Here is a 14,791-nt window from a genome sequence, read left to right on the forward strand (position 1 = left end):
CTTTTTATACCATACATGTGGAATATCATAACGATCACATCTGCAAAATAGTATCTAGTCAGATTTTTTTATTATGTTCTGCAAGTCCAGATGGACAGAAAAATCCAAGTGTCGAGGTTTTAAAAAAATAAAAAATTTAAATATAATTTTTAATTTTAAAAAATTTAAATATCGGTGGAACAAAATATCAAGAACTTACTTTTTTTTTTTTTTCTAAAATTACTGTTTGGTCATTGTTTTGGACAGTAATAACTAATTAAGTAACCCTTTTATAGGGGCAACAAAAACTTGGACCCAACCAAATCAAAATTGATAAACTTCTAAGAGGGATGTTAGAGGAACAGTAACTTTTGTGATTTGTAGCTATCAAATAGCTATCAATAATGATTTTAATGGTGTGAGATTGGTGTGAAATTTTATCCAATAACTCACTTTTCTTTGCTGGTTACATGTTGGCCAGAATTTAATAAAGTTGCTGGTCCTAGACTTTTTCGACTTCTAAAACTATTGTGTTTTTTTTGGGTAAATTATAACACCAAATATGCCTACTGACCCATAAAAGGGGCCCAAATTAGAAATTTTTTTTCTAAGAATGGAAGTTACTCGAATAAGTTCTCGCAGTCGCAAGTCGCAACATAGAGAGGGAAGATGGTTTGGACGCCAGGTCGGGTCTCAGATTGGAGCTCGTATTTTGTTCGCTCTGGCCTCTGGGCTTTGTTGCTTTGCCCCGGTCCTTACCGAAAAAATAAAAAAGAAAATGGAGGTTACTCACCTCCCAGTTCCCAGCTAGCTAAGTTAGTTAAACACTGAACTTCTGTGTTCTTCCGCCGTCGATGGCAACTGCGGCGGCGCTTTTTAACAACATCCGCCGTTCGCGGCAACTCACCTCCCTCTCCCTCCTCTCTGTGCCACGTGTCCTCACCTCTCAGCGTCACGTTCCCTCACATCCACCACCGCCGCCACTCTCTACACATCCCTCGCTGTCACGCGCACCTCCCCTCGCGTTCCTCGGTACGCGCGCCTTCTCCACTCACTTCCCCGGCGACAGCCAACGGGACGCTGACTCGCTCCGAGTCGAATCGGAGGTTGACTCGGAGCTACTTAGAGCGATCGGGGATGCCGCCTCCACCGGCGGCGGCGGCGAAGATGACCGCATTTTCCCCGTTCGCACTTTGATTTCGATGCTTGATGCGTACCATGATGTTTCTGGATTTCCATGGTAAGCTTCAAGCTCCATCGATTGGTTCTCGCTGCTATATGGAATCTTTTGGTTTAATTTGGCAACTGAATGGAATTTGAAAAACTTTCAGGTGGATAATTATAGTTTCATCTACTTTGGCTCTGAGGATTGTTCTGCTTTTTCCTTTGGTTCTAACACTTCACAAGGTTAAAAGAATTGCCGAGTTTTTCCCGAAATGTGAGTATCCTGCGTTCTATTCTAATTTGAAGGCATTTCCCTCCATAAGCTTTGAACTCAAATTATTACTGATTACTTTTAAAGATGGTCACTTTGTTAGCGTTTGTGATTGAGCTGATTGCTATCTTGAATGTATTGTTTAATTCTGATTTCTAAGTAATAGTTATTGTTGGAATTTGATTAATGTTAGTGATGATTGTTCTCAATTACCTTGACAATATAGTAATGAGTCATATTGATTGTGTTAGTATATGGTATATACACAAAGAACAAGCCTCTTTAATTTGGCATAATTTGATATTTATGTTCGATATCTACTTTAATTGTTATTAATTATTGGTTCCTTCACTTCTCAAAGTGCCTCCTCCAATTCCACCACCTTTCTCAGGAAAGAGTTACCGTCGTCAGTTTCAGTTTTTCCAGAAGAAGAGAAAAGAAGTTGGGTGCCCCTCATACGTGTGGCCACTGTTACCTATTATTACCCAGGTGATATATCTAGCTTGAGAGTTGAAATTCTCCTTTTTCCTTACTCTCCTTATTAAGCAGACTTTTTTATTGGATACTATTAATTGTTATGCATTGATAATCAAAGAATTTTATAGTACCATTTGATTAGATTATTATATTTTGGCTTCATTCAGTAGCTAAAGAAAACAATTTTTATTTGAAAATAAAATTAATAAATGAGTGTCAATTACGGGGAAAAAGAAAAAGAAAAGTACCAACCTTTCCATGAGCTCTTAGCCAACACATTTCAATCCTTATCAGTTGAATCAACCTTCGATGCAAACTGCTATTTGTTAAGAGTGCATGGACAACGTGTAGACCACCTGCTTTACCTTGTAGAGAAACTTAACAGTGCATGTGTTCTGCTGAAGACAGATCCAAATAATTGCATAAGCTAGACACAGCCATAGACTTTTGTGCCACTTCCTGTCGACAGAACAGTTGTATTTTGGAACATGGATTTATAATTGAAGTTGTAGAATTTCCTTAGATCATTTTAACCTTCTGGAGAAATCAAAATATGTAAGAATAATGTGATATGTCGATAGCGCGGCTCCACAAAAGTTTTATCATGATATTGACTTTCTATCTTTCAATTTATTTTCAGCTTCCATGTTTTTTCTTGTGGATGATTAGCATAAGGAAGATGTCACTGGATGGTCACCCTGGTTTCAGTTGTGTAAGGCACTGACTTACTAAAATACTGTTTAATCATTGCGTCTGCTTTGTGTAACTTCATATCTTTCAAATTTAATCTTCTAATGGTTCTAGCTCCACGGATGACTGGATCTTATCATTAAAGTATATCTAACATGATGAGAGAGATTTGAATGATAACTGCAAAATATAATGATGTAATCTAAGTTATGGGCTTATAGTTGAAAAATTTAAACTGAACATAATATGTATCTTATATTTGGGTTTGGAGGATACATGCACCTTTGACACAGTCACTCTGTTACTAAATGATTTAAGCTTGTCATATGTTGTGCAGGGTGGTGCTTTGTGGTTCCAGAATTTAACAGAACTCTCTCATGGTTATTCAGGCTTCATATTTCCTATTCTGATTACTAGTCTGCACTACATTAATGTTCAGGTATGGATTCTTGATTCATATTCAATAGGTATTTAACCATAGAATAATATTATGATTGCCTTCTGTTGTTTCACCACTGTCTCCTTGCCTATTGAACTAAAGTTATTCACAAAACATGAAGCAGAACTTTTTCTACTTTCTTGTTTTAAATAAATAAGAATAGATCACTGGATCCAAAAGCAACAGGTCAAACATGTGATTAATCGAGTTGCACAGTGAAAACAATAATATTGTGATTAGGCAAGCTAGCATCTTGAAAACCAAGATATTAAAACCTAAATTATTTTTCCACATGCTTATATAATTAATTTTCATGCATAAAAGGATAAGTTGTAAATTTAACAACTTTTTGGGGCTAACTTTTGCTTGAACTCTCAAATAATACAAACACAAATGAGCCTTATGAACATGTTTGAGTAGTATGTTTACTATGTGACATAAGTTTGAATTGATTTTTCTTTGGCTCCATGAAGGAATGAATAATGCTAGGCCCTTAGTTGTGCATGGGTATAATATGCACAGAGATTAGATGTTTCTGACCTGCTTGAAGTTATACTAGTAAAAGGATTTGGGTGTATTGTAATTTACCTTAAGGCACTTGTTTTGTGAAGGGCGTGAATAAGTTGGTGGTATAATGTTTACTAATTTGTGTTTTATTTATTTATCAGATATCCTTCCGAAAACCTGTGGTTGAAGAAGCGAGGGACATCTTTGACTTATTAGCCAAAGTGAGTCGAAGTTGTCTTCTAGTTCTATTGTCTATCAATAATTTTGCATATTCTGACCAAAAAATCAAGTTGATCCTTGATTTCTTGATTTTGCAATTTTATCCTTATTTCATTTGACTAGTGTTTTATGAATATTGCTTGTTATAGTATATAGGATTTTACTATTCATTGAATCCTAAAGTAGTAATATGTCTCCTAAATGAGTTATACATTTGTTACTGCAGTACTACAAGTGGTATTTGGACTTCCTAACACTGCCTATAGCTTTTATTGGCTTCTGTATTCCTCAGGTAATTCTAATCCTTACTTGTTATGTTGTCAACTCTAACTTCTAAGATAACATATTTTCACTTAAATACGGTTTAGCTTTTTTTTTTTACTGGTTGGAAATTCTATCAACATGCATTATTACCAAACTAATAGATGCTATCTGTGTTGTGTTTGGACAATTTATGCTAATAAGGCTATTGATAAAACTTAGGAAAATATAGGAAAGATCATAATGTGTGTGAAGTTTTAACTGTCAAAATAAAATATCCATAATTTAAAATTATGATAAAAGGTTGAAGGCCCATTAATGGCCTACTACATTTAATTTAAGACTCATAAGATAATTTATATATTTAATTAATTCAAGCTCTAACAATTTAAATTTTAAAATTAGAATTCACAACAAAACCTAGAACATAATGCATTTTGAAACTGATGAATTTACACCAAAAAAAAAAAAACATTTGAAACAAAAACCACCCCATGTCACTTGTAACATCTGTGGCCAAGCTATGGGAGGGGAAGTGAATAAAATTTGATTTCTGTGACAAAATCCTAGACAAAAGAATCAAAACCAAAAGATGCACCAACCATTAATATTAATTTCATGGCCAAGCTATGGGAGGGGAGTGAATAAAATTTGATTTCTGTGACAAAATCCTACACAAAAGAATCAAAACCAAAAGATGCACCGACCATTAATATTAATTTCATGGTATACTTATTCCATCTTTCCGTGCAGGGAAGCCAACTCTATTGGGCCACCAACAGTTCATTAACCCTCATTCAGGTCAGTAATATGTCATCCACATCTTTCAGTTCTTCTGTTTTGAACTACTGTTTTATAATAATAATAACTATTGGCTCTACAAATAAATTTTGCAGCACTATGCCCTTAGAAATCCTGTTGTCCTTGCAAAATTGGGGTTACAAGACAACAAAAATCAAAAAGCAGCTATTGAGGAAGGTGGTGATTCTAAAGCTACCAAGGAAACTTTGTCTCCTGGAAACAACCCTATGGATTCACCTGAAAAGTGGCATAAGTTCCCCATAGAGGAAATGTCCCCTGAAGCATTGGTTGCTGTGAGTGATCTAGAACATGTACATTATGCTCTTCAAACTAGATTTGCTATCAAGAATTTGTCACTAATCAATGCTTGATTTGCTTACAGCTTGCAATCCCGTTTATGAACAGTAATGATAAAGAAAGTGCTATCCCTTTACTAAAGTAAGCCATCCTTCTAGTTTCTTCAGTAAGGGAAGAAAATTTGATTTTGGAACCACTTCTGCTGATCTTATTTCTTAGGCTTTGTATCTGATTGATGGTGCATTGGATTAGTAACTTCCATTTGCAGACATGCACTTGATAAGGACCCTCAATATATAAGAGCTTTGGTTTTGATGGGTCGGATTCTGTTGCTGAAACAGAGTAATGATGAAGCTAATGAATACTTTGAGCGTGCAATATCAAAGGTATGATGTCATGTTTGCACGCATTTTAATTTAAATTTATATGACTTATGATGGTGCTAGGTGCCGGGTCTAGTATTTGGGTCATCTAAGAACTGTGATGTATACTGTCTCTTTTGCTGCACTGGTCTGATTTCACTTAATGTGTGTAACCCCCAATTAACTTTCTTTTTTTTATCAGCTTTATCATGCTGGCCTCCCAACTGATGCAGAAGATCTTGATCTTTTAATTCTATCGTCCCAGTGGGCCGGAACTGCATGTGAACGACAGGTGAAACACTTGTTACAATTTGTCAAACCGAGTAAACTTATTTTGCACCAGTCCTTTGGAGAGATATATGGCCAAAAAATGGATTAGATATGCATTTAATAGGGAACATCGTGACAGATGTGCATGGAAGGGGTCTTGTACTCCCTAATTGTCTTGCTCGAAAATTGCACCTCTATTCCTCCTCAATATCACCAAATTTACTAGAAGAGATCTATTATATGATGTCTGCGTCTATTAAAACAAGATTTTCTGTATGGCAGCGAAAGAAGGCCGAAGGACGCGTACACTTTGAAAGAATTGCAAATATGGAGGAGCCGAAAGATCCTACCAGCAAACGCTACTATTTTGATGGTTTATTACTTCTTGCTAGGTACAAATTAGAGTTCATCTTAGTCCAGTTTGAAACTTTTTTTTTTTTTCAACACTGTTCTTGTCATTTTCTTTATATTGGATTGTGTCTTTGGCAATACGCAGCTCTCTATATGATGAGGGTAATAAGGAAGAAGCTGCCAAGTACCTGCGTCTTGTTGTTGCTTACAACCCTTCTTACCAAAAATTCTTGGACCAGTGCGAGAGAAATGATGATGATGATGATGGTGATGATGATGATATTGTCACCGATCTTGCCAATAGTAGGAGAGAACTTTAAATTCAATTGTTTTGGTTTCTATTTATGTTGTTTGTTGTATATTCAAAACAATAAAAGTTTTTCTTTGCGCTAGTTTAGAGTTTTGAATTAATATTTTAGCTGTGTATTTCAAATTCAAAATTTTTGTGTATCCCCATTTAACAGTGAAGGGTATTGGAGACTCCATACACAAGATATAAATGAGTAGAAATAACAGAATTCATATTCAATTACCTAGAAATAGGTTTATTTAATCAATTCAATACTTGTTTTATGTATACGTTAAATGTGTAATTGTAATCCACATTTTTTTTAATGTTGCACGTTTCAAATTCACTTCTATTTCTATGTAATAGATGGAAATTAACTGAAATACGATGAAAATGATGGAGTTTTATTTCTAGTTAAGAATAGCCTCTAGTAAAACAAAGATACTTATATTGAGATGTTCTAGGTTAAATTTGTATGGTTATATCGAATGAGTCATGGTATAATTTGAAGGGGGGAAATACGATTCATAATGTTAGTGCAAAATTTGACACTCCATGCGATTCGACCATAATGAGGAGAGCGTCGATTGTACTATGCATGATATGAGCCGAGCCGAAAAGAATTTAGATCGAATTTTGTTAATAACACATGAAAAAATTATTCGACTCGTGGTAAATAAAGAACGTGGGGGCAAAGATTTGGTGACCAAAGTAAAAAAGATGTGGGATTTTCAGTTTGGAGAACAAAGTCTCTTCATAGTCAATACAATATCGTTGGTTATGAAAATTCGAAAAGTTAGATAGTAGAAAAGAGAAAAGCAATTAGCAATCTCATATCATTGTTTATAAATGGGAGAAGTTTAGAAGAGTTAGAGACTTCAATTTGATTTTCAAGTCACAACTGACGTCAAGGAGTGCAAGTGTACGTGAGTGTCAGAAATCAACTTTCAACTTGTTTTACTTTTACTTCTTTTTTTCAAGTGCTTTACTTTTATTTTCTTTTCCTCAAGAATTTTGCTTTCTTTCAATTTTTATTTCATTTTCATGTTTATTTAAAGTTCATTTATCTTTTGTGGCTATTTTTTTTTGCATATGACGCAAGGTTTGGTGTAACGCCAGGTTATGAAGTTTATAGGAGTTTTACACCGGTGTGATGGCGGTTAGGTGATGGAGGAAAATCAGACGGTCCGATTTTTTACAGGTGGGAGGGAACACAAATCGGACCGTCCGATTTGTGCGTGGTGGATAGTTGCATGCACAGAAGTTAGACCATGCGATTTGTTGCATGGGTGAGGAAATTTTTTTGGCCCAAGCAAATCGGACCCAGCAATTTCTGGGTTTCAAAATTTTTTGGGCGGGCTGTTTAGTAAGCGGACTGTCCGATTTTTAATTCAAAAAAATTCGAATGACCATGAAAGCGGTCGGATGGTCCGATTTCAGTGTAATATATGTATATGTACCTACTCAAACTGACCAGCCCATTTCATTTTCTTCTTCTCCGGTGCTACAAGTCCCTAAAGCTCTTCTCTGCAGATCTCTTCTTCTTTGTAGATCTCTTCTTCTCTATTATCATGGATGATAGAGTAAGATTAAAGGTGTATTATCATGACCAAATTTTATTACAAACATCAGAAGGAGTAAAATTTGTGTGTAAAAATTCGTTATATATTATTATTCCATTCACACTGTCATTTGAAGAATTAAAAGGTGTCATTTGTGAGAAGATGGATTCTGAAGTATCCAGGAGAGTGGCGTGTATTCTGTACAGATATCCGATATCTGTGTTTGGTGGGTTCGTTCAGTTTCAAACGAAATACGTGACCGATGAAGCGAGCATGCAAGAAATGTTTTCAGTGTATCTTGAAAGTCGGTCCCAAATATCGTTCATCGAACTGTATATTGAGTTCGAGCAATCTGCAGCGAACCGAGATATTGAGTTGGAAGATTACAACAGTGATAATGAAGAAGAGTGAAAGTAACTACGAGGTCGTTCATCCGGGTGTAGACGAAGATCATGCTGACGATGCTATGGTCGCAGATGTGGCGGATGTGGCAAATGCACTAGCAAACCAGTAGCCGTTTGAGGAGCTGACTTTCATGCGGTCATTGGATTTGGACGCCGGAGTTTCCTCAATATGTAAATGCAGGTACGTCATTATTTTAAATTAAGATTTGTTAAAGTATGATTTGTGCATAGGTTTTAAGTTTACGACAAATATTTAAGACAACGGTAAATATAACAAATAAATAGTAATTGTTTAGGAAAATTCTCCTGTGCTGAGTGAAGATCCATCCCCACCCGCTGACGATGCATGTCGCTCAAACGCGTGTCCAAAGATGATGCCAACAAAAATTATCGTGGCCCCCTCAGTTGACAGTGTCTGTGTAAGCCAACAAAAGTTATTGTGGCCCCCTCAGTTGACAGTATTTGTGTAAAACTGTAAATTGTCGGTACTTAGCAAATGGTTTAGAGATGATAATTAATGCAGTTAAGGATAATATAATTATTGTAATTAATAATATTTTATATGAAATGGACGGGGCTGTAAAACCTTTTTTGTTTGGTAAAGCTGGGCTAACCAAAGTGATTAGTAGTTGACATGTAGATGTGGTAGTATAGATGTGGTGGACACAGTAAATTTGATAATAGGTATACATGATGCATGTCCCATTACTTTTATTATCCGAGTCCAATGGTAGAATTAATTTAAGTTAACTTGTATGTTAAATTTTATAGGTTTTGAAATGTTTAGATAAGTTTAAAGGGATATTTTTTGTCTTTTAATTTGATTTTTAATAAAAGATAGGATAATCTTACAATTTGTAATTTGTTTGTCTTTTTTTTAATTAAAAACATTAAAAAAATAAGGGATGATAACGCTATCCTAAAACTCAAATAATGAAATGGGATTAAAAAAATGAATGATTAAAATAGTTGATTTTAATATTATACAAAAAAATATAAAATATTACTTTTGGACTTTAATAAACAATAATATTAAAATAATTATTTAATATCTTAATAATTTAAAAACGTGGAGAATAAAATTATGAATAATTTTTTTAATGATATTATAGTAGTTGTCATTTTCGTGCGTTAAATTAATCATTTGAGATTTGCTTGATATATATTGGATCAATATATGTAATTATACTAAATTATATATATTGTTGTGGAATAAATAAATAAAAAAAATAAAAAAAATGTTATATCAATATGTGTAGTAATTCCTGTTATTAATTATTTTAATTTTAGACTCACTTATATTTAAATTAAGTATATTTTTTATTAGTCATGATTATTATTATAAATATAATTAAATATGTATCAATAAAAAAATTAAATATTTTAGTAAATAACAATATAATTTTTTTAAGATTATATAATATTTATTAATATTATTTTTCGATAAATACATATAATATGTAGTATATAATAATATAATGAATATAAACTAATGAGTTAGTTAATAAAAAAAATGTTTATTTTAATTTAAAAATAAAATTAAAACTGTGTTTTTATGAAAAATACTAAAATGTTATATTCTTATTAACTAATAACTAGATTATCAATTGTTGAGTAAAATTTTTATTTGATTATGTTTAAAATGTTAGTGAAAAAGAATATCTATTCACGATATGAGTTAAATTTTTCTTAATTCTGTCGAATTATTATTGTATATAGTAGTAAAAATCGCTGAAAATAGACATCAAATAACTACAACCGGACTAATATAATTATATTTCTTTTAATTATTTTAATTAATTAAGTGGAACCATAATAAGGACTAAAATTAGTTTCTCTTAATGAAAAAGAGAGAGACATGTTATATTTTTATTTATTGTTTATAATACAAAAATTAATCTAAAATTACTTTTTAATATAAGTGGGTTATAAATAAAAATTGAGATGAACTTTCTACTAGAAATTGTCTAAAGTGATACTGAACAGTAGCTAAATAGTAAATGATATAGGTTTGACCTTAATAATGAATAATAACGATTGGAGCCATGCTACTGTGCAAGTACTAAATCAAATAAATTTTCTAACCAAGTTTAATATTAAAGTACTTTATGTTGGTAATACATAAGAATAAAACAACCGTTAAAAAATATCAAATAACATATAATATGTGAAATACCTTTAGTCAACATTTTATTTTATATGTGTCAATAAAAAAATTAAGCACTATATTTTTTAGTTTTACGGTCATTTTTTTTGTATCAATACTGGGTAATTATAAAGAACCTATTTTAGATGTGTGATATATTTTTTTATTTTATTTGTAGAGTTAATTTCTCAATATCTTTAATTATATTACTAGAGTGCTAAATGGTTAAATAAGTTATAAGAAGTAAAGGTTGTGTACTTAGCGTGCGTACCTTACTGATATAGCATCTACTCGTCCCATCACATCTGCGTTACTTCATATTGCTTCTGTATTTCCTTAGGTAGAAGCGTGTTCCCACCACCTTGGGACACGCAGCATCACCACCTGCTGAAGAATTTGTCCTTCAGCACCATAGCAACTCCCAATTGTTTAATGTTTTGATTATCAAGTAAACATGTATGCTGAGATATTTAGTATTTGCCATCATTGTTACTAAAATCGGATCGAACCGGCCGGTTTGACCAGAAACTAGTGAACTAGTCTAGACTGGTTGGTTCGACCGAAAAACCGATGAACCGGACTGGACTGGACGATTTGACCAAAAATTGATGAACCGGATCCCAATCTGGTCCGATGATGAGACTGCACAAGGTAATGAATCGGTACAAACCGGTCCAATTCGGAGTGAACCGGTTAAAACCGGTCAAATTCGGTAAAGTTAACAACATATTTATTGTTACTGTTTCATATTGTTTTAAATGTTAGTGAAATTTTTTTACTATGGATTGTTTTTTACTTACATAGCATCGGGTCAATCGGTTCAATCAGTGATCCTCTAGTTGAACCAGTAATCCACCGGTTGAAACAGTAATATAATAACCCAGTAGCCTGACCGATTCGATGATCGGTTTGATTTTGACAACTATTTTTTCCATTGTTGTGTGATTATTAGTTTATTACACTAATATATACTAAATAAATAACTATTATATTATATACTAATACTCAAGTAACTATTTAATTCTATTCTAACAACATACATACAATAATAAATCAATCATTAATTCTTTATTAAATATTTATGTTATACTTATAACAAAAATAATTAATTTAATAATTTTTAATTCATAATATTTATTTTACTATCCTACGAAAGCTTAATAATAAACATTATTACTACAAAAAATAATTTATTATTAACAATTAATACTAATTAAATTATTTATTATCACACGTACAACAATCTTAATATTAGTGCTATATTTTAATAATAATTAAACCATCAGTAGTAAATAACAATAATAATAATTATTATTATTATTATTATTATTATTATTATTATTATTATTATTATTATTATTATTCCAATAAATTCATTAATAACAATTAATATTAATTATTTTATTTATCATATCTCCATTTTTAATAACAATATTATTATTATTATTATTGCAATTATTTTATTAATAATAATAATTAATTTATTATCATAATGTATCATAATTCTTCCTTCTAATCAATATTATTACACTAATTCCTAATCTCTAACATTTGCATTATAATTTATTATTAATCCTTAAAATTATTTTAATTAGATTAAAATATTCAAAAATTATTACTACACTAATTTTTAACATTATCATTATAATAAACTACTAATCTCTAACATCATAATAATTATTATTTTAATTAAAATAAAATTTTCTAAAATAAAAACTTACATAGTTAGGATGATCAAGATAATTAACAATGTGGAACTTCGAACGATTGACATCTATTATTATTCTTCTTCTAGGCATTGCTAAAAAAGAGTAGTCTAATTTTTTTTTTAATTCAAAGCTTCATCAATGGAGGGCCATGGAAGAATGAAGCTGGTGGTGAGGTTGGAGGAGAAGAGAATTTCGTTGCTGCTTGAAAGTGAAAGGGAATGGGGGGCATTCAATCAGTAAAGGCGTGTATACATCTTGGTAGAGGGGATACTTGCATGCGCGACACGTGGTTGGGGGAACAAATCGGACGGCCCGATTTGTGTACCTTCCCAGCCCTTAATCAGACCGTTCGATTTCTTCATCGCAGCCGTCACATCTGCGTGAAGCACCATGGATGTCCATAACCGTGTTATGCACCGTCTTCTTCCCAATATGTAAAATAAAAAAGTGATCTTTTGTATGTCCATGCATTATAATTATTTTTTTTTTTTTTTACCAAAGATAGGAGATTCGAACCCACAACCTCTTAATTGAGTATGGGGAGACTATGCCATTTGAGCTATTACTCATTGGCTTATAATTATTTACATTCTTTGTTATAATTTAATGTCACCTAATATTTCATACATTTTATACACAAGTAATTGTTTGACACACACACTTACTAAATTTTGGATGGAGTTTTCTCTTTTAAGAAACTAAATCTTCAAAATAGTCCTCCAGATTCGGCTCCTACACCAATTTGACCGTTGAGATTCCAATTGTACTAATTTAATTCTCTAAATTGACCTTCGAGTGACACACTAGTTTCTTAACCTATTTTCGACGTGATCAGCAGTCAGCTGCTGATATAACACAGCTAATAACACGTGACATCATCACTAACCCCCACATCATTATCATCCTCATACATCCATTCTCTCTCCCAAACGCTCCACCACGCTCTCTCCCTCGCTCCAACACTGCCACTCCCCCAACCCCTCTCACGGCGAGCTCAAGTGCGACCTCCACTTCCTCCTCGACACCCTCAATCGTCGCCTCCACGACTCCACCATCCTCTCCCACACCCATATCGACAACGCCGCCGCTCTCTCCACCAACCTCCCGTGACTCTCCACCTGTCCTAGAAGTGAAATTGGCTCCACAAAATGATTGCAGATGAAGAGTTGCGGAAGCTAATAGGGACAACATCGTTCAATTTTTTTTTTTCAAAATAAAAAACAAAAAAGAACAAAGTTGGTGTACTCAGATCCATCATTGATGAACAACAAGAACATTATTCATTTTTTTAAAATAAAAAATAAAAGAACAAAATTGATATAACCATCAGATTTGTCATTGAAAAAGAACAACAAATAAAGCGTGTTTTCGGATTAGAATTAAGAACTGTCGTAATGGAAGTAGAAGAAGCATAGCCGAATCGAGATGGATGCTGAAGCTGGAACAAAAGCGAGTAGAGGTTGTGGATACGGAAAGTGTGGTGGCAGATTAGAAATGATGGTTGTGGTGATGGTTTAGGGAATTAGAGATGAGAAGGAATGTATGAGGATGATGATGATGTGGGAATTAGTGATGATGTAGGGATTAGTAATGATGCCACGTGATATTAGTTGTGCCACATCAATAGGGGTGGCAATATGTATCCTACCCGCGGATATCCAATCCGATCCCACTCGCTCGGGTAGGGTTGCCAATTCGATTCGCAGCGGGTAGGATAGGTGCAGGTAGGATTCTCGTGCGGGTCAGGTAGGGTGCGGGTTGAGCTTCAACCCTACCCGATTAACTTGCACTCTATATATGTTTATATTATATACTTATATAAAAATATGTTTTAAGTGGATGTTGAATCAAAGACCTCTTCCTAAATGCAAAAGATTCTTAGCCACTAAAAGAAAATTATTAATTGATAATTTAATATTTTTTTTACATAAAAATAAGTTCTATTTTAAATTATCATCAAGTTATATAATAATGTTGTATATTTTTTGCAATCCGCAGGTTAAGAGCGGGTAGGATTAGGGTTGAGATATTTTCAACCTGCGAGTAAGGTTAGGGTTTGATCAAAATCCTACCATACTCTACCCATTGCCACCCCTACACATCAGCAATTCGATTGCTGACTCTCGCTAAAAATAAGCTAGAGGATTGGTATGTCACTCAAAAATTAATCTAAAGGATTAAATTAGTGCAATTAAAATCTTAAAAGTTAAATTGGTATACGAATTGAATTTGAAAAACTACTTTAAAAATTTAATTCTTTTAAAAAAAGTTGTATCTACTTCTCAAATTAAAATTTTAATACAAATTTAATTTGACACCTCAAAATTAACAAAAATCAAACGAAAAAGATAATCTAATCTATTTGGTAGGGTCTAAAATCGCCATATTGCGGCTTCCTAGAACAACTAATTAGAAAGGAAAGCAGCAAGTCGTGGGCATAATCAGCCATTTGTTGTGTCCTTGTGTAAATTATATTTGGAATCGGTACAACCACCATAACAAAGTCTAATTTCACCAAGTAAAATCTATTATATTGATTAAATGATGATATTATATTTTATCATATCATGTTTATAATGAAATTATTTATGTG

General features: G+C 32.9%; 1 protein-coding gene across 1 annotated transcript; it reads left to right on the forward strand.

The window, feature by feature from the left end:
* Window positions 1-588: 588 nt before the first annotated feature.
* On the forward strand, window positions 589-6,667 carry LOC112744221 (ALBINO3-like protein 2, chloroplastic). Its single transcript, XM_025793777.3, has 14 exons — window positions 589-1,219; window positions 1,311-1,417; window positions 1,776-1,903; window positions 2,532-2,603; window positions 2,919-3,020; window positions 3,689-3,748; window positions 3,973-4,038; window positions 4,761-4,808; window positions 4,904-5,101; window positions 5,191-5,246; window positions 5,374-5,491; window positions 5,670-5,759; window positions 6,020-6,129; window positions 6,234-6,667. Exons 1-14 carry the CDS (start codon window positions 834-836, stop codon window positions 6,406-6,408), a joined length of 1,716 nt encoding a protein of 571 aa, XP_025649562.1. The 5' UTR covers window positions 589-833; the 3' UTR covers window positions 6,409-6,667.
* The last annotated feature ends 8,124 nt before the right edge of the window (window positions 6,668-14,791 follow it).

Source organism: Arachis hypogaea, chromosome 14 (genome assembly GCF_003086295.3).
Source record: "Arachis hypogaea cultivar Tifrunner chromosome 14, arahy.Tifrunner.gnm2.J5K5, whole genome shotgun sequence".
Taxonomy (NCBI): domain Eukaryota; kingdom Viridiplantae; phylum Streptophyta; class Magnoliopsida; order Fabales; family Fabaceae; genus Arachis; species Arachis hypogaea.

Excerpts from the sequence above, each read along its gene's own strand:
- LOC112744221 (XM_025793777.3), top strand. The coding sequence starts at position 834 with ATGGCAACTGCGGCGGCGCTTTTTAACAACATCCGCCGTTCGCGGCAA. Across the intron at positions 2,604-2,918 it reads GTCACCCTGGTTTCAGTTGT|GGTGGTGCTTTGTGGTTCCA; the intron begins GTAAGGCACTGA and ends TATGTTGTGCAG. Across the intron at positions 4,809-4,903 it reads GTTCATTAACCCTCATTCAG|CACTATGCCCTTAGAAATCC; the intron begins GTCAGTAATATG and ends TAAATTTTGCAG.